The 19,143-nt window shown below is 41.0% G+C and overlaps 1 protein-coding gene across 4 annotated transcripts in view; it reads left to right on the forward strand.

The window, feature by feature from the left end:
• Window positions 1-19,143, forward strand: part of diaph2 (diaphanous-related formin 2) — an 814,006-nt gene that overhangs the window by 629,388 nt on the left and 165,475 nt on the right. For all 4 annotated transcript variants that reach the window (XM_080187721.1, XM_080187724.1, XM_080187722.1 and 1 more), the window contains one exon: window positions 7,272-7,437. In XM_080187721.1, the coding sequence (XP_080043847.1) occupies window positions 7,272-7,437 (166 nt within the window). The remainder of the gene's footprint in view (window positions 1-7,271; window positions 7,438-19,143) is intronic.

The raw sequence follows: 19,143 nt of genomic DNA on the forward strand, positions 1-19,143 counted from the left end.
GCTAGCTTTCTCCATTTTTGTTTCAGATTCCAGCATTGACAGTATTTTGCCCTTATATCAGGCAGAAATAACATTGTTTTATGCAAGGGAAATCATATTTGACAAGCTTATTAGAGTTCTTTGAGAATGTAATCATCAGGGTGAATAAAGGGACACCAGTATATGTAGTGTATTTAGATTTCCAAAAGACGTTCAATAAGATGCCAGAGTAAAAGTTCCTATGCACATGATTTTGGGTGTGGTAAATTAGCATAGACAGATGATTGGCTAAATAACAGGTCAAAGTCGGTAAAAATGGATCATTTTCAGGTTAGCAAACTATTTAGTGGAGTGCCGTAAGAATCAGTGTTGAGGCCTGAACTATTTACGATCTATATTAAAGATTTGGATAAAGGGTCTGATAGTATTGTATCCAAATGTGCCAATGATACAAAGATAGGTAGGGAAGCAAGTGTGAGGGGGATACAAAGAATCTCCAGAGAGAAATAGAAAGGTTTTGATTTGATTATATTTATTATTGTCATGTATTAACATAGTGAAAAATATTGTTTCTTATGCTATACATACAAAGCATACTGTTCATGGGGAAGGAAACGAGAGAATGCAGAATGTAGTGTTACCACATAGCTAGGGTGTAGAGAAAGATCAACCCAATGCAAGATAAGTCCATTCAAGATTCTTGACAGTAGCAAGGAAGCTGTTCTTGAGTCGGTTGGTACATGACCTCAGACTTGTGTATCTTTTTCCCGAAAATGGAAGGTGGAAAAGAAAATGTCCGGGGTGCATGGGGTCCTTAATTATGTTGGCTGCTTTGCCAAGGCGGTGGGAAGGAGAGACAGAGTCAGTGGACAGAAGATTGGTTTGCATGAGGGATTGGACTACATTCGTGACCTTTTGTAGTTTCTTGCGGTCTTGGGCAGAGCAGGAGCCATACCAAGCTGTGATACAACCAGAAAGAATGCGTTCTATGGTACATCTGTAAAAGCCGGTGAGAGTTGTAGCTGACATGCCAAATTTTCTTAATCTTCTGAAAAAGTAGAAGTATTAGTGGGCTTTGTTAACTATAGTGTCACCATGAAGGGACCAGGACAGGTTGTTGGTGATATGGACACCTAAAAACTTGAAGCTCTCGACCTTTCTACTTCGTCCCTGTTGATGTAGACAGGGGCATATTCTTCTTTATGCTTCCTGAAGTCGGTAACAATCTTATTCATTTTGTTGACATTGAGGGAGAGATTATTGATGCCACACCAGTTAACTAGATTCTCAATCTCAATCCTGTACTCTGTCTCTTCATTGTTTAAGATCCAACCCGCTATGGTGGTGTCATCAGCAAACTTGAAAATCGAATTGGAGGGGATAGTCATAGGTGGATAAGAAGAATAGCAGGGTGTTGAGGATGATCGTGGAGGAGGTGTTGTTGCCTATCCTCGCTGATTGTGGTCTGAGAGTTAGGATGTTCAGGATCCAGCTGCAGAGGGAGGAGCTGATACCCAGGCCATGGAGTTTGGAGATGTGTTTTGTGGGAATAATGGTGTTGAAGGCTGTGCTGTAATCAATAGGTTAAGTGATTGGACAAAAAATCTGGCAGATGGAGTATAATATGGAAAATTGAGGCTGTTCACTTTGGCTGAAAGCATGGAAATGTAAAATATTAGTTAAATGGAGAGAGACCTCAAAATGCTGCAGTACAGAGGGATCTGAGTGTCCTTGTACATTAATCGCAAAAGGATTGCATGAAGGTAGAACAGGTTATTAGGAAGGCAAATGGAATTTTAGCCTCCCTGGGATTGCTGAGGATGTTTCCTCTTGTGGTTATATGGTTAAAAATAAAAATTAAAAATAAGACAGATGAGGAGGAATTTTTCTTTTGGAAGAGTTGAAGAAATTTCTTCCCAGAAAGCTTTGGAGCCTGGGCAGTTGAATATGTTCAAGACTGAGTTATGCAGATTTTTGATTGACAAGGGAGTGGAGGGTTATAGCGGGACAGGTAAGAAAATGGCGTTAAGGCCACAACCCGATCAGCATTATCATATTGAATAGTGGACAAAGCTTAAGAGAAAATGCTGGGAAAAAGCTGGCGTTTCGAGTCCCGATGACCCTTTGTCAGCTTTGACAAAAGGTCATCTGGACTCAGCGTCAGCTGTTTCCTCTCCTTACAGATGCTGCCAGACCTGCTGAGATTTTCCAGCGTTTTCTCTTTTGGTTTCAGATTCCAGCATCCGCAGTAATTTTCTTTTATCATGTAGAGAAAGCTTGATGGGCACAATGGTCTGCTCTCCTTTTTCCTGCATGGTTTCCTTGTCTATGTTAGACCCAATGCCGTGAGGCATCACTGGGTCCAGAACCAATGTTGAAGTCTCCAAGGGCAGTTCCCTCCCAACTATATACCACCTAACTCTGCTGGATCCGTCTTGCTGGTGGCACAGGGGTAGTGATGTTAGTGGTGTCTGGGACATTGTAAGATATGATTCTGTAAGTATGAAAATATCAAGCTAGTCTGTGAGACAGTTCTCCCAAATTTGGCATGAGCCCCCAAATGACATCTGCACGTTCCCAGTGCTTTATTTGATTAACTGAAATAATTTTTATAATTAACTGAACGAATGGGGTGAATAGATTAAAGAAGTACCAGCCAATGTAATTAGCAAGAAAATGATTTTGTAATGAACGTTTTACGAATTTTGTTCAATCTTTGTTCCTTTTTATCAAGGCCATGCACTTTTCTGCATATATTATTGTTTGTACAGAACTGTGTAGAACTAGGTGATCAGTTTTGCAAATATTGCAAATTCCATTAAATGCGCTGGGGTGAAAAATTGTCTGGATTGGTTTTTGGGTCCAGTGTTGCATAATCAGCACCCATCCCAAACACATGGGACCCAGTGCTGATCAAGCATTGACCTCTGGCCTGAATCACTTGTGTGTGAGTGTAAAGAGCCTGTTGGAGCTGCATAGACTACATGCTGATGAAAGAAGCTGAACGTTGGTGTGCTTGTCTTTCTGGCAGTGGCCTGAAATTCCAGGATAGAGGATTGAAGCAGGCAATTGTAGCAGGGCGAATGTGAAGGCTGGAATCAAAGGCTGTTTCAACAGGATAATTTATTCTTCATAAGTTAAAGTTAAAAACTACTTTGTTGGCAACCCCAGGGATTGCTGAAAAATTCTGACTGTTTAGGCACTAGCATGTGTTCTGCGTTTTTTGGAGCAGCGCTTCAACTGCATTCAGCCTCCAATCCATTTTAGGTGATCATCCGAAAGATGGCGCCTCTATCTTAGAATAGACTATAATCTCTACAGTGCAGGAGGAGGCCATTTGGCCCATCAAGCCTGCAGTGACAACAGTCCCATCCAGGCCCTATCCCTGTAACCCCAAATATTTACCCTGCTAATCCACCTGACTCTGATGGCCAATCAACCTGTGCATTTATGGACCATGGGAGGAAGCCAGAGCACCCAGAGGAAACCCTCGCAGACATGGGGAGAATGTGCACACTCCACACAGACCGTGACCCAAGGCTAGAATTGAATCTGGGTCCTTGACACTAAAAAGTCTGACAACACCAGGTTTTAGTCCAACCTATTTATTTGATAGCAGTGCTAACTACTGTGCGGCCCATATCTCTGAGTAGTGTCATAGATTGTTGTGTTGGACTATATGTTCAAACTTCTGGAATAGGTTTGTAGCTGCTATGGTTCATCTCTGTTGTTTGTTGAATCTTGCTGTACAACCTAATCAGCACTATATTTCAAAATAATTTATCGTATGTAGAGCAACTTGAGATTTTCCAAGTTAAGGTGCTATTAAATACTTTGTTGCTTTCTTGCAATTTGCAATTTCTAAAGTAGGTGTCAATCTGCAAGTATAAACAAAGCAATGGTTCTGATGGCAGCGTCAAACATTAAGTGGTGTGCCATCTAAGCCAGCCAACAAAAAAGAACTGAACTGCTCTCACTGACTTCAGATAACTGAGTCAAGCAGTTCACTATCACTAAGTCTGTTTTGACCTTCATTAGTCATTGAGAGATATAGTGGCACTAATGACTGTTTTAACTTCAGTTGGCTGCTGGATTAACTTTCCTGATGATGCGTAGACAGTTTATATTAAAGGTCAGAGGTCCAATATATAACTGTCACTAATAACTATCCACAATTGCATCTTTGTACTGCTGAATGAAACAACCCATTTTAATGCAGTGCTGCTGCCTTTGTAAGCTCTAGTACCTGTAAGTGTAAGCCACTACTTTTGTAAGGAGACAAATGCCGTTAATAATATATTACTTCTGGCTGTTTGTACAGATTTTACCAACTATCATGGAAAGCCAACAGTCAAAATATAAAGCAGTTGCTGTCTGATGCCTCCTCGTGACTGCTGCTGCAATGTTAGCGAAGCTTCCCCATTACATAAACTGAGTGATACCTTTGAAACAGGAATCTTGGGAATTACAGAAATTTATGAAGTTTCAGTCAGTCTTCAAATCCGCTACCTTTTAAAATTAAATCTATTTTGTAGCTAAACAAGTCACTATTTTGTTGCATTAGCACAACTGATCGATCTTGTACATGGCTTGCAGTCCACTGAATATACAATATATACGGATGTGTATAAAGGAATTTACTTTGTGTGAAAATAACCTGGCTAATGCTACTTTCTTTCAATCTGCTATCAACTAAAACATAAGAAAAAAATGGCTACGCGCTGTAACTATAGTAACTGTCCTTGGGCAAGGACCGTTAAGTTTTCTCGATTATCAGCAACACAACAACAAAAAAAACTTATTCAAACTGCACAGCTGGTTCATAAAACCAAGCGCGGATACCCACATACTTTTTCAGTATCCAAGAATAAGAATCAGTGATAACCATGCTCATTAGAAGCTAATCACGATCGTAATGAAATCCAGTCAAACATACCTTGATACAAAAGCCGCAATCCAGCAGCGCATTGTCTCCTACAATCAAAATCCAATGACGCCATACACATTGTGATGACTATTGATCCATAGCATTTGAAAGCACAGATGAGGTCTGAACGTTCACCTGTACATATAGGCGCACAGCAGTCTTTGAAAGCAACTTCCCAACAGTTAAACATGTAATGAGTTATTTCTGTATTGGCACTTATATTGTGGAATGTCACCTAACAATGTACACGTGTCAAAGTCCCAATCCCTGGAATCCCCACCATATTATAAAATGCCGTCTACCCAAAGACAGTCTCTAAGTGGACAATATGCAAAAATGGGAAACTAAACTGATAATTTGATTATTTTTCTGTTTCCTATTCCATATTGTATCTCTTGTAGAAGTGTTTAAATTCTGCAAATGCTATCATTTAATGAAATCATATTCTTTTATTACAAAAAAAGGTCATGTTTCGGAGTTTTATATTCATTCTATGATACTTCAGTAAAAAACAAAGTGGACTCACAGTTAAATTAGGTAACAAAATGGTATTTGGTTCTGTTGATCCATGTTTGCGATTGTGCATTCACAATCTCTTGTATTTCAAGTTATGTGTTGTCTTGAGTGCAAATGCCAACCAAATAATTATTAAAATTATGGAATTAAAAGCAAGGCTCCATAATGGTGACCATGACAATTACCATCGATTGTTCTAAAACCCATCTAGTTCACTCATCCCCTTCAAGCCTGGATCCACAGGAATGTGGATGATTCTGAACTACCCTCTGAAATGGTCGATCAAGCCACTCAGTTCAATGGCAATTAGTTGTAGGTAACAAATGGACAACGTTCATATTCCATGAAGGAACAAAAGAAACGCAGCATTGTCAATCTGTTTCAATAGTTTCAGCTGTTCCAATGATGAAGATCAAGAATTTCTTCCTGTATCCTGGCCAGCATTCCTTCATCAATTGACATCACCCAAAAAAAATGTTTAACTGTCCATCTGCTTTTTGCACAAAATACAAACAGCAAAATAATTTATTTCAAAGTAACTTATTCCACGTGAAATGCTTTGAGAAACTTCCGAGATGTGATGCTACTAAGGCTGTTGCAAAAGATGAGTAGATTTTATGCTACTGACAATTTGGATGTGAACTCTATAGATTTGATGATTTATTGCAAGCCAAAATCTGTGTTTCAAATGACTTGCCTTTCATTGCCCTTCTTTCAAAATAAACATTCAGACTGGCCTGAATTTCACGCTTCCCTGCGGTGGGTTTTTTGCGGGTGTTTGCAGGGGATGAGGATGGGGTCGGGGGATGTCACAAATTGAGGCCATTAAATAGCGAATGTTGGCCACTTAAGGACTGTTTCTCACCAAGCTTCAACTTTTAGGTTGGCGAGAGAATTTATCTGGTGTGTCAAAATTTCACCATGTGAAATATTTAGGCCTAAACCTTCGCAACAAAACATTGTTATGCAATGCTCAACTGGACATAAATGGGTGAAGATTAAAAAGATGCTATAATTGAAGGAAGTAAATCTCATAACCAAGAAAATCTCCAAAAAGGTTGAACTTGAAATTTCTTTGATCACATTATGTGTCAGAATACTAATAAACCAACTGTTTTATTTGAAAAACCCTACCAGATTCTTTGAACCGCCACTTGTCGCTTGTACCAAAATTGAGAGCGGAAAGAAAGAACTTGGAAGTTAGTCAACTTATAAAAGCATTTTATGTCCAGGAATGCACTGAGAATAAAATATTTGTGCATGCTCTCTCAGGCATAAAAATAAAACCTCCACTACGCCCACCGCTGGTGCTTATATAATTTCAATATCTACTGTTTCTGAAAATTAAGTCAGTAGGCATATTTAATGTTTCTGGCGATGCCCCGCTCCTTTTCCCTTCAACTTTTAGTGGCCCTACACATATGCTGATCATGCTTAAATACTAATGACTTTATAGAAAATCTTTTTATGCCTTCTGTGGGTTTATTTAACAGTTTTCTTTCATATTACCTATTAACCTTTCTAATCTTTTGTGTAGCTTTTAGTTAAATTTCTGAACTATTTAAACAATTTTTTTTTAGCTCACAATAACTAGGAAAGGAACATGGCTCGTTAAAAACATGCACAATCACTGTTGTTCTGAATGGAATAAAGAACAAAAGACTGAGTTATTTTAACAGGAAATTACTTTCTGCTGATAGAAAAGATAACATTGGCAGGATTGTTTTTGTTTCTCTGCAAATTGTCTAAAACAAAATGATTCATGAAAAGCTTCAACATCAAAACTTGTCTTTTTTATTTTGGTATGGACAGCTAAATATTTTGCAATACATTCCTTAACCAGACTTCACAGCTTTGCCAAGCATGCAAGAGAACAGTATGAAAAACTTTCCAACATGTATGGAAATATGATGAAGTTGTACAAAGGACTGGGTGAATACTTTGTCTTTGACCCTAAAGTCGTCAGTATTGATGATTTCTTCACTGATCTCAAAAACTTCAGGTCCATGTTCCTGGTGAGTACCAAGAGTGCATTTTACAGCATTTGAAAGATGGAATTTATTCCACATCTTTATAATGTATGTGCAAAATATTAACTTTATTACTTTGAATGAAGGCTTTATCTTTTGTAATGCATCACAAAGGGCTTTTTGAAAGGCACTAAGTGTAATTTTACAAGATGTAAATTTTAAATTTAAACTGGATAAAAAGAATGAAAACAGAAAATGCTGGATAAACTCAGCAAGTCTGGCAGCACCTGTGGGGAGAGAAGCAGAGTTAATGTTTTGAGTCTGTATGACTCTTCAGAGCTAACGTTGAGTGGTAATGTGATGGATTGTATAGTTAGTGAGGTCGGTGGGGCAGAGTAGAAGATGAGGGATATGTAGGAGCTAAGTTGAGATTGACAAAGGTGTCATAGACAAAAGACAAAGTGAATGTTAATGGTAGCATTAAAGACTAACGAAGGTGATGGTAGTGACATAAAGATAAGGCGGCAGAATATGTAAATAGGAAAACAAAGGTTAGTGCTTAGTGAAAGGCAAACTAGAAAACAGCTGACAGTCCTGTGTGTGGTGAGGGGGTTGAGGGGAGGGGGTGCAGTGTTTGTATTGGGAAAAACAAACATAAATGGGGGTTAAGATGGAAAAGAAAGTTCACAGTCTAAAGTTGAGTGTTGAGTCCAGAAGGCTATAGCATGCCCAATCAGAAGATGAAGTGTTCTTCCTCCAATTTAAAGATAAAAACTCTCTTCTGTAAAGATTCAAAACCCATATTTTAAAGAGCCTTTCATTCAAGGCAATCAGTCATTCCACTTCCGAAATAGAGTATTTCGCAATTCTTGAGATTTTACAACAAGGTAACAAGATTTTATATCAAGGTAAAATACTGCGAATGCTGGAATCTAAAACAAAAACAGAAATGTTGGAAAATCTTAGCCAGGTCTGGCAGCATCTGTGGAGAGAGAATAGAGCCAATGTTTTGAGTCTGGATGATCCTTCATTAAAGCAGCTCTATGGAAGGGTCATCCAGACTTGAAACTTTGGCTCTATTCTCAAGAACAGTTTATATTTGTCTTGTGCCTTTTAACGTAATAAAACATTGGGGCAGCACGATGGCGCAATGGTTAGCACTGTTGCCTCACATCGCCAGAGACCCGGGTTCAGTATTGGCCCTGGGTACTTCTGTGTGGAGTTTGCACATTCTCCCCATATCTGCATAGGTTTTCCCTGGGTGCTGTGGTTCCTCTCACTGTCCAAAGATGTGCTGGTTAGGTGGAGTGGCCACACTAAATTGCCTCTTAGACCAAAGATGTGTAGGTTAGGTAAGCATTGTAAGAAGTCTCACAACACTAGGTTAAAGTCCAACAGGTTTATTTGGTAGCACAAGTTTTTGGAGTGTTGCTCCTTCCTCAGATGAGTGAAGAGTTGCATTCACAACATAGCCCTGTTTGTGAACATAACTATTCACTCACCTGAGGAAGGAGCAACACTCCGAAAGCTTGTGCTATCACATAAACCTGTTGGACCTTGACCTAGTGTTTTGAGACTGCTCACTGTGCTTACCCCAGTCTAACACCACATCATAGGTTCGGTAGATCAGCCACTAGATACCAGAGATAATGACGCTGGAAAGGGAAGTCACTACATTTAATACTGTGACTACAGTTAAACAGATGAGCATGGAACAGTCCTGCCAGCTCCCAGCTAGTTGATAGTGGACAGATGTTGGAGGTGGATGGCATGGTAAAGCATGTCAAAGGCCATGAAAGGACATGGAGGAATAGTTTAACTTTATCATAGTCACGTAGGCTGCTATTTGTGACTTTGATGAGAGCCGCTTCAATAATGTGGCAGCGCTGGAAATCTGGTTGGAGAGATTACACATGGAGTTCAAGGTAGGGTGGAATGGTTTTGGGCAGTGACAACACATTAAGGTGTTGAGCGGAAAGGGAAGTTAGAGATGGACGTTAGTTTACAGGGATAGTGAGTTCAAAGGTTTTTTTAAATAAAAAGCTGTGGAAGGAACAAAGAAACACAGGCAACTGAACCGTTTCATTCATAGTGATAAGTCCATGGTTTTCTTGTACTTACTTTAACAGTTGAGGATAAGGGTGATGGAAAAACATTTCACAAAGTAAGATATTATGTAATGTAGCTACTATTGATCACCATGGCGCTCATTTGCACACTGGGCAAGAAAGTTAGGCAAAATATACAACAGGCCACACATTCATTATCATTCATTTTTCACAGAGCAATAAAAGTTAATGTTATTTCATGGTCTCCATGAATGCTTCAAACTTTAAATTGTGTATTAACATGGTATTGAGGAAGTATTATTTCCGTTCTTTGGTCCTATTGATCACTAATAACATTCCTCTGCAGTGATGATGAAAGAATGTTCAATACAATCGTTGTAATGAAGCATTTAATGAGCTGGATACTAAAACAATCTATAGTATATTTTATTCAAAAGTATTTTAATTAAGTTCTACTCTACAAAGCTGTGAGAAAAAGACCAATAATTAAGTTCTTCAGAAACATAGATCTATTTATTTCAAGGAAGCAATTACTGGCATTATAAACTGTTATGGGCGGTTCTGCTGTAGATAATCCTCGTTATAACTGTGATCTGTAATAGACTGATTAACATGCATCACAATCTTACTCATGGAGGCCAGGGAATTATCAACCTTCACCAAATGTGCTGCAAGTTTTTATATTACCCAATGCCTCCAGCAATCTTTTATGCTTACCTTGTTTTAAACGATGAGCAAGTTGCCAAATATTGCTGTTGTGCCTGCAATTTGTTGACATTCTGGTAGACTAAAACCAGAAGTATGTCTGGGTAGGCAATGGCAAAGTGGTATTTTGATGGACTAGTAATTCAGAGACCCAGGTTAATGCTCTGGGGATCCAGGTTTGAATCCCACCAGGGCAGATGGTAAAGTTTGAATTCAATAAAAATCTGGAATTAAAAATCAAGTAGTGACCATGAAACTATTGTCAATTGTTGTAAAAACCCATCTAGTTCACTGATGTCCTTTAGGGAAAGAAATTTGTTTTCCTTATCTGGTCTGGCCTGGATGTAACTCCAGATCCACAGCAATGTGATTGACTCTTAAATGCCCTCCAGGATGGACAGAAAATGCTGGCCCAGGCAGCAATGCCCATTCCCATGAAAAAATAAAAAAAATGCATTCTGGTTCAAGTGGGCAGCCACAAATCTGCTATACTCCCAGCTTCTGTACCGACAAACTGAAAATGGCCTGAATATACTTTCACAGGAATTGAAGATTTTTACATTTGATGTACTTCCATATTATATACAGTTGAATTGTTCACTTTGGGAATTTAGCAAAAAATACATGAAGCCCCCAAATTAAATTAAAATGATTGCAATTAGTGTTGTTTATTGTGTAGGAACCCTATTTTGTACTCCAAGAGCACCAAAGCCATACAGCCCAAGACAACTGTTGCAATGCTACAAATAGTCCTTAGTGACTTCAGCTAATAGTATAGTAACTTGCCTTCCTCCCAGTCCCTCGCCTTCCCATGGTCTCCCTTGCACCTCATTGCTTCACCTACCCCATAACCCTTCTCCTCCTACCTTGGCTTGAATGCAATACTTGTGATTCCTCAGTTCTGATGACTCACATCACCAGATCACCCAGATGTAATGTTAAAATTGGCTACTTGGGAACATAGAACATTACAGCGCAGTACAGGCCCTTCGGCCCTCAATGTTGCACCGACCAGTGGAACCAATCTAATGACCCTCTAACCTAAACTATTCCAGTGTTATCCATATGCCTATCCACTGACCATTTGAACGCCCTTAAAGTTGGCGAGTCCACAACTGCTGCAGGCAGGGCATTCCACGACCTTACTACCCTCTGAGTAAAGAACCTACCTCTGACATCCGTCCTATAATTACCACCCCTTAATTTAAAGCTATGTCCCCTTGTGTTAGCCATCACCATCCGAGGTAAAAGGCTCTCACTGTCCACCCTAAACAATCCTTTGATCATCCTGTATGCCTCAATCAGGTCACCTCGTAACCTTCTTCTCTCCAATTAAAATAACCTCAAGTCCCTCAGACTTTCCTCATAAGACCTTCTCATCATACCAGGCAACATCCTAGTAAACCTCCTCTGCACCCTTTCCAATGCCTCCACGTCTTTCTTATAATGCGGCGACCAGAACTGTACACAATACTCCAAGTGCGGCCGCACCAGAGTTTTGTACAGTTGTAACATGACCTCACGGCTCCGAAATTCAGTCCCTCTACCAATAAAAGCTAACACACCGTACGCCTTCTTAACAACCTTATCAACCTGGGTGCCAACTTTCAGGGAGAAAGAGGAAGGAGTCATGTCCTAAAATTTTTGCTCTTGAGAAAGAAAAGAAAATGAGAAGAGAGCGAGGACCAGCTTTAGTTTCTATGTATCATGTTACAGTAAACCCCAGCTATCAAACAAAAGCTGGAATGATCAATAAAATTAAAATTTGTTCGCAAGTTGAAAGTTGCTGCCTCCTTTACAATTGAAGTGGAGGGATGAAGTCAGCTTGACAAACAAAAGGGAGCCATTAATGAATGTTTAAACTTAGTTTTGCTGATAACACCATGCTGAGGTATTTGTTGACATAATTACAAAGTTGAAATTGATGAGGAAGAGCTATTGGATAGACTATTTACCGATAAGGCACAACGTTTGGATGAGGTGCATTCAAGAATACGAGGGAAATGAGAGTGGAAATAAGAGGCACTAGCCATAATTTTCCAGCCTTCCTTAGACTGCCAAAGGATGAGAGAATTGCAAATGTTGCACCTTTGTTCAAAAAAGGCTATATAAAGTTAAACCCAGCAACAGCAGGTCAGTCAATTTAACTTCAGAGCCAGGGAAGTTTCTTAAAGAAAACACAAAATTAATCGTCACTTCGGCAACTGTGTGCTAATTAAGCTAAACCAGCATGGATTTGCTAAGGGCAAATTGAGGTTAACTAACTTGTTGGAGTTGCTTAGAGTACACAGAAGATTGATGAGAGTGGTGATAAAGATGTGGTGGACATACACTTCCAAAAGATACAGTGCCACATAACAAATCTCTGAGTAAAGTTATAATGGAATAAAGGGGCAGGAGCAACATGAATCTGAAATTGGCTGAGTGACAGGAAACTGAGTAGTAGTTAATGGATCTTTTTGGGACCGGAGGAAGAAAGGTTTGTATCAGAGTCCTATGTGGGTCAGTTTTGGCACCCTTGCTCTTTCTGATATACATTAATAACTTTGATCTTAGTGTACAGGGCAACATTTGCAACTGATACAGAGTTTGAAAGCATTATGAAGTGTGAGAAGTATGAGTGTAGAACTTCAAAATGACATCGATAAGTTTGGGGAATGGAGGACAAATGGCAGATGAAATTAAATGCTGGGGCAGGCATGAAGTGAAAAATAGAAAAAAACTTACATTGAATTATTTAAGAGTTTTATAACTAAAAGCATGACAGAGAAGCTCAGTCCAATGTTTTGCAGAGCCTGCTGCATGAGGCAATACCTATGCAGTCCTTGCAATCTGGATGACCACTTTTGCATGAAGTGCCACTAATTGAGAGCTAGATTTCAGAGCTTGAGGCACAGTGGTGCATTCGTGAGGTTGAGAGGTTCGTGGATAGCATGTTTTTACACATGGTCACCCCCACAGTTTAAGGAAGTGCAGTCAGAGGGAATGTTGACCACTAGCCAGAAGAAAATGGATAGTCAGAAAAGCCCAATATGCATCTTACGAGTCATTTTTCTGTGTTGGAAAATGGTGAGAGTGATGATTCTTTTGGGAAATAAGCCAGAGCTAAGTTCATGGCACTATGGATGGCTCAGGTACACAAGGAGGGAGGTGTAAGACTGGAAGAGCAATAGTAATAGCAGACTGAATAGCAAGGGGTGCAGTAATGTGATGCCTCCCCTGTGCCACAGTCAAGGATGTTACTGAACAGCTGCAGGGCATTCTGAAGGAGGAGGGTAAACAGTCAGAGGTCATGGTTCACATTGGCACCAATGACATAGGTAGATGGAAGGATGAGGTTCTGCAGCAAGAATTCAGGGAGCTAGGTTGCAACTGAAAAGCAGGACTTAAGATTGCAATCTCTGGATTATTCCTGGTGCCGCATGCTAGTGAATATAGGAATAGGAGGATAGAGCAGATGAGTGTGAGGCAGAAGAGACGATGCAGGAGGGAGGGTTTTAGTTTCCTAGATCACAAGATCTGTTTCTGGGGAAAGTGGGATTTGCACATGTTGGATAGAATTTTACCTGAACTGGAATGGGATCAACATCCTTGCGGGGAGGTTTACTAGTGCTAAAGGGATGAGGGTGTTAAACTGATTTGGCAGGAGGATGGGCTGTGGAATGGAGGTATAGTATGGGGTGATGCATAGCCAAATAAAGAAGAGCACAAGGAAGGCAAATAAAAGATGGAATATAGCAAGGTTGGATGACATTTATTTTACTGCAAGGAGTCTTATGAGTAAGGCTGATGAATTAAGGGTGTTGATTAACACATGGGAATGTGACATTGCTATCACAGAGACATGGTTCAGGGATGGGACAGGACTGGCCCTCACTATTCAGGGGTATAGAGTCTTCAGACAAGATGGCAAAGAGGATTGTAAAAGGGGTGGTTTTGCAATATTGATCAAGAAATCAATTACTGCAGTAAGGAGGGACGATATCTTAGCAGGCTTCTCAATTGAGGCCAAATGGTTGGAACTTAAAAAGGGGACAAAAATGTTGCTGTCGGCCCCCATAGAGTCAAGGAGACATAAAAGAGCAGATATCTAGGTAACTGTCAGAGAAGTGTCAAAACAGTAAAGCAGTAATATTGGGGATTTTAACTTCCCCAATATTAACTGGAAAAGGCAAAATGTGAAAGGCTTAGAGAGGGTGAAATTCTAACGTGCATCCAGGAGAGCTTTTTGAACACCTTGTGGAAAGTCTTCCAAGAGAGGGGGGCAGTTCATGACCGTATTTTAGGGAATGAAGTTGGGCAGATGGTAGAGGTGTCGCTGGGGGAGCATTTCAGTGATAGTGACCATAACTCAGTAAACTTTAAGGTAGTTATATAAAATGACAAAGATAAATTGAAAATAAGGCTTCTGAATTGGGGGTAGGCCGATTTTAAAAGGATATGACAGGATCTGGCCAAAGCAGACAGGTCGCATCTACTTGTATGAAGATCCACATCAGAGCAGTGGGAGTCATCCAGAGAGGAAATAGAAAGAGTACAAAGCCAATATGTTCCCCTAACCCTGCATGTTGAGGGATACTGGACTGAGTAAGGAAAAACAGGGAACTTATAGCAGATAAAGGGATTTGTAACGGTTGATATCCTAGAAAAATGTACAAAGAAAAAAAAATCAGGAGAGCAAAGAGGGGACATGAGAAGAATACTGACAGGTAAGATAAAGAAAAAGCTCAAGGTGTTTTATGAGTATATTGAAATATAGGTATGGTAACCATAAAAAGAGTAGAGCCAGTCAGAGTCAGAAGTGGTAATCTTGTGTGTGGAGTCAAAAGACATAGGTGAGGGGTAAAATGAGTATTATGTATCTGTATTCACTGTGGAAAAGGATGCTGTAGGCATAGAAAGGGAGGGAAGAGACTGTGATATATTTGAACAGATGAAAATTGTGATGGAGGGTGGGTTAGCAATTATAGCAGGCATAAAAGTGGATAAATTCCCTGGCCAGATTGGATACATTCTAGGCTGATGTGTGAGGCAAGGGAGGAGATTGCAAGGGCTCTAATGCTAATTTTCAAATCCCCTCTGGCCACAGAAGAGGTACCAAAGGACTGGAGGACAGTGAATGTGGTACCATTATTCAGGAGAGGAAGCAGGGGCAAACCAGATAATTACAGGACAGTGAGCCTAACATCAATGATGGGGAAATTATTGGAAAAAATTCTCCACTTGGAGAGGCAATCATGAAAAGTCAGTATGATTTTGTGAGGGGGAGATCATAATTAATGAATTTGATTGAAATTATCATCCAGTGGCTAGATGTGTAGGTGAGGGTAATGCAGTTGATGTAGTACTCGGAATTCAAAGTCCCACACAGGTGACTGATCAAGAGCCTGTGGGATCCAGGGAATTTGGCAAAGTGGATCCAAAATTAGTTTAGTGGCAGGAGGCAGAGGTGATGGTCAAAGATTGTTTTGTGACTAGGCAACTGTGTCCAGTGGTGTACCTCAGGGATTGATGCTGGGTCCTTTGCTTTTAGTAGTGTATGTTAGGAACCTAGGTATGAATGAGGGAGCATGATCAGCGAGTTCGCTGGTATTATGAAAATTGGTGATGTGGTAATTTGTGAGGGGGAAAGCCTTAGGAATACAGAATGATATAGATAGGTGGTGACAAATGGAATTTAACCTGAAAAATGCGATGTGATGCATTTTGGGTGGATTAAAGAATATGCAACAAACCCAGGATGTTGGGAATTAATGATGTGCATGTCCATAGATCCCTGAAGACAGCAGAACAGGTAGAAATGTTGGTTAAGAAGACTTGTTTGATACCTGTCTTTATTAGCCAAGGCATAGAATATAAGAACAGGGAGGTTATGATGGAGCTGTTAAGCCACAGCTGGAGTACTGTGTGCAGCTCTGTCTCCACATTATAGGAAGGATGTAATTGTACTAGAAAGGCTACAGAGGAGATTCACCAGGATGTTGCCTAGTTTAGATTCCTTCAGCCAAGAAGACAAGCTTTTTGGCTTGGGGTTGTTTTCCTTAAGGCAGAGAAGGCTGAGGGGAGACCTGATCAAGGTGTACACGCTTATGAGGGACATTGATAGATACATCGGAATAAACTTCTGCTCTTAGTAGAGAGGTCTGTAACTAGGGGGCATAAGGAAAGTTGTGGAGATGCGGGCGTTGGACGGGGTAAAAACAGTAAGAAGTCTCACGGCACCAAATTAAAGTCCAACACCAGGTGAAAGTCCAACCAGTTTATTTGATAGTAAACCCACAAGCTTTCAGAAACACTGTTCCTTCAACCTGAGGAACAATGTTTCTGAAAGTTTGTGGGTTTACTATCAAATAAACTGGTTGGACTTTAACTTGGTGTTGTGAGACTTCTTACTGCAGAAGGAAAGAGGCAGGGGATTTGTGGCAAAATTATTTCTCCCAGAGGGAGTGGGAATCTGGAACTCCCTGCCTGAAAGGATGGTCGAGGTGGGAACCCTCTCAGCACTTATGAAGTATTTAGATGAGTGCTTGAAATGCCTTGACATAGAAGACTATGGACCAAGTGCTGGAAAATGGGATTAGAATAGATTGGTGTTTGATAGTCAGCACAGACATGATGGGCCAAAGGGCCTCTTTTTGTGCTGTAAAACTCAATGGGTGGGATTTTACTTGAGTGAGACCGGAAAATCCTCCTGGGGTCAACACTCATTTTCATTGCCCACACCCACTCCAATTCCTTAGTGGGCGAGGCATTAGAATTCCAACATATGACAGAGCAGAGAGAAGAGGGTATATATATGCATGGGTCATTGAAGTTGACAGGACAGGTTAAGAGAGTGGTTAATAAAGCATATAGCATCCTCGGTTATATTAATAGGGACATAGAATTACGAGAGCATATGAGAGAATTATCAGCATAGAAGTATGTTTACTTGAATAAAACATTGGTTCAGTCTCAACTGAAGTATTGCATACAGTTTTGGGCACCACACTTGAGGAAAAATGTGAAGGTGTTAGAGAGTGTCAAAAAGATTAATGAGAATGGTTCCAGGATGAGGAATTTCAGTTCCATAGATAGATAGAAATTCAGTTCTTTAGAAATTAGGACTGTTTTCATGGGGAAGATAATGTTGAGAGGAGATTTGATAAAAGAATTCAAAATCATGATGTCTGGACAGAATTAATATGATGTGGAGATGCCAGCGTTAGACTGGGATAAGCACAGTTAGAACATAGAACACTACAGCACAAACAGGCCCTTCGGCCCACAAGTTGCGCCGATCACATCAATACCTACCAATCCATAGACCTATCTATAACCCCCAATCCCATTAAATCCCATATACTCATCCAGAAGTCTTTTAAAAGACCCCAGCGAGTTCGCCTCCACCACCACTGACGGCAGCCGATTCCGTTCACTCACCACCCTCTGAGTGAAAAACTTACCCCGAACATCACCTCTGTACTTGCTTCCCTGCACCTTAAATCTGTGTCCTCTCGTAGCGACCATTTCAACCCGGGGGAATAGCCTCTGAGAATCCACCCTATCTATTCCTCTCAACGTTTTATAAACCTCTATCAGGTCGCCTCTCAACCTACGCCTCTCCAGGGAGAAGAGTCCCAGCTCCCTCAACCTATCTTCATAAGGCGTGCCTCCCAATCCAGGCAACATCCTTGTAAATCTCCTCTGCACCCTTTCAATAGCTTCTACGTCCTTCCTATAGTGAGGCGACCAGAACTGCACACAGTACTCCAAGTGGGGCCTGACAAGGGACTTATAAAGTTGCAGCATTACCTCCCGACTCCTAAACTCAATCCCTCGATTAATGAAGGCCAGTACACCATACGCCTTCTTGACCACATCCTCCACCTGCGAGGCCTATTTAAGAGTCCTGTGGACCTGGACCCCAAGATCCTTCTGCTCTTCAACACTGCGAAGACTCCTGCCCTTGATAGTGTACTCGTTCATCCCATTGGTCCTGCCAAAATGGACCACTACACATTTATCCGCGTTGAAGTCCATCTGCCACTTCTCCGCCCAGTCTTGCATCCTATTTATGTCCTGCTGCAACTTCTGACATCCTTCCAGACCATCCACAACACCACCGACCTTCGTGTCATCGGCGAACTTACTAACCCATCCCTGCACTTCCTCATCTAGGTCATTTATGAAAATGACAAACAGCAAAGGTCCTAGAACAGATCCCTGGGGCGCTCCACTGGTGACCGACCTCCATGCAGAAAAAGACCCATCCACAACCACTCTCTGCCTTCTGCAGGCAAGCCAGTTCTGGATCCACAAGGCCAAAGCCCCTTGGATCCCATGCCCTCTCACCTTCTCAAGAAGTCTTGCATGGGGGACCTTATCAAACGCCTTGCTGAAGTCCATATACACCACGTCCACTGCTCTTCCTTCGTCAATGTGTTCAGTCACATTTTCGAAGAACTCAACTAGGCTCGTAAGGCACGACCTGCCCTTGACAAAACCATGCTGACTATTTCTGATCATGCTAAACCTCTCCAAATGCTCATAAATCCTGTCCCTCAGAAGCCTCTCCATCAGCTTACCAACCACTGAGGTCAGACTCACCGGTCGGTAATTTCCCGGGCTATCCCTGTTCCCTTTCTTGAAAATAGGAACCACATCCGCAATCCTCCGGAACCTCTCCCGTCTCCATCGACAACGCAAAGATCATCGCCAGGGGCTCTGCAATCACCTCCCACAGTAACCTGGGGTACATCCCATCTGGTCCCGGCGACTTGTCGATCTTGATAGAATTCAAAAGTTCTAACACATCCTCTTCCTTAATATCCACATACTCAATCTTTTCCATCTGCTGCAAACCTGTAGCAAAATCTCCCAGATCAGTTTCCACCGTGAATACTGAGGCAAAGTACTCATTAAGCACCTCTGCCATTTCTTCTGGTTCCACACAGACCTTTCCCCCTTCACCTTTTATAGGTCCTATCCCTTCTCT

This window comes from Carcharhinus amblyrhynchos, chromosome 4, assembly GCF_965287045.1.
Source record: "Carcharhinus amblyrhynchos chromosome 4, sCarAmb.v2.hapA, whole genome shotgun sequence".
Taxonomy (NCBI): domain Eukaryota; kingdom Metazoa; phylum Chordata; class Chondrichthyes; order Carcharhiniformes; family Carcharhinidae; genus Carcharhinus; species Carcharhinus amblyrhynchos.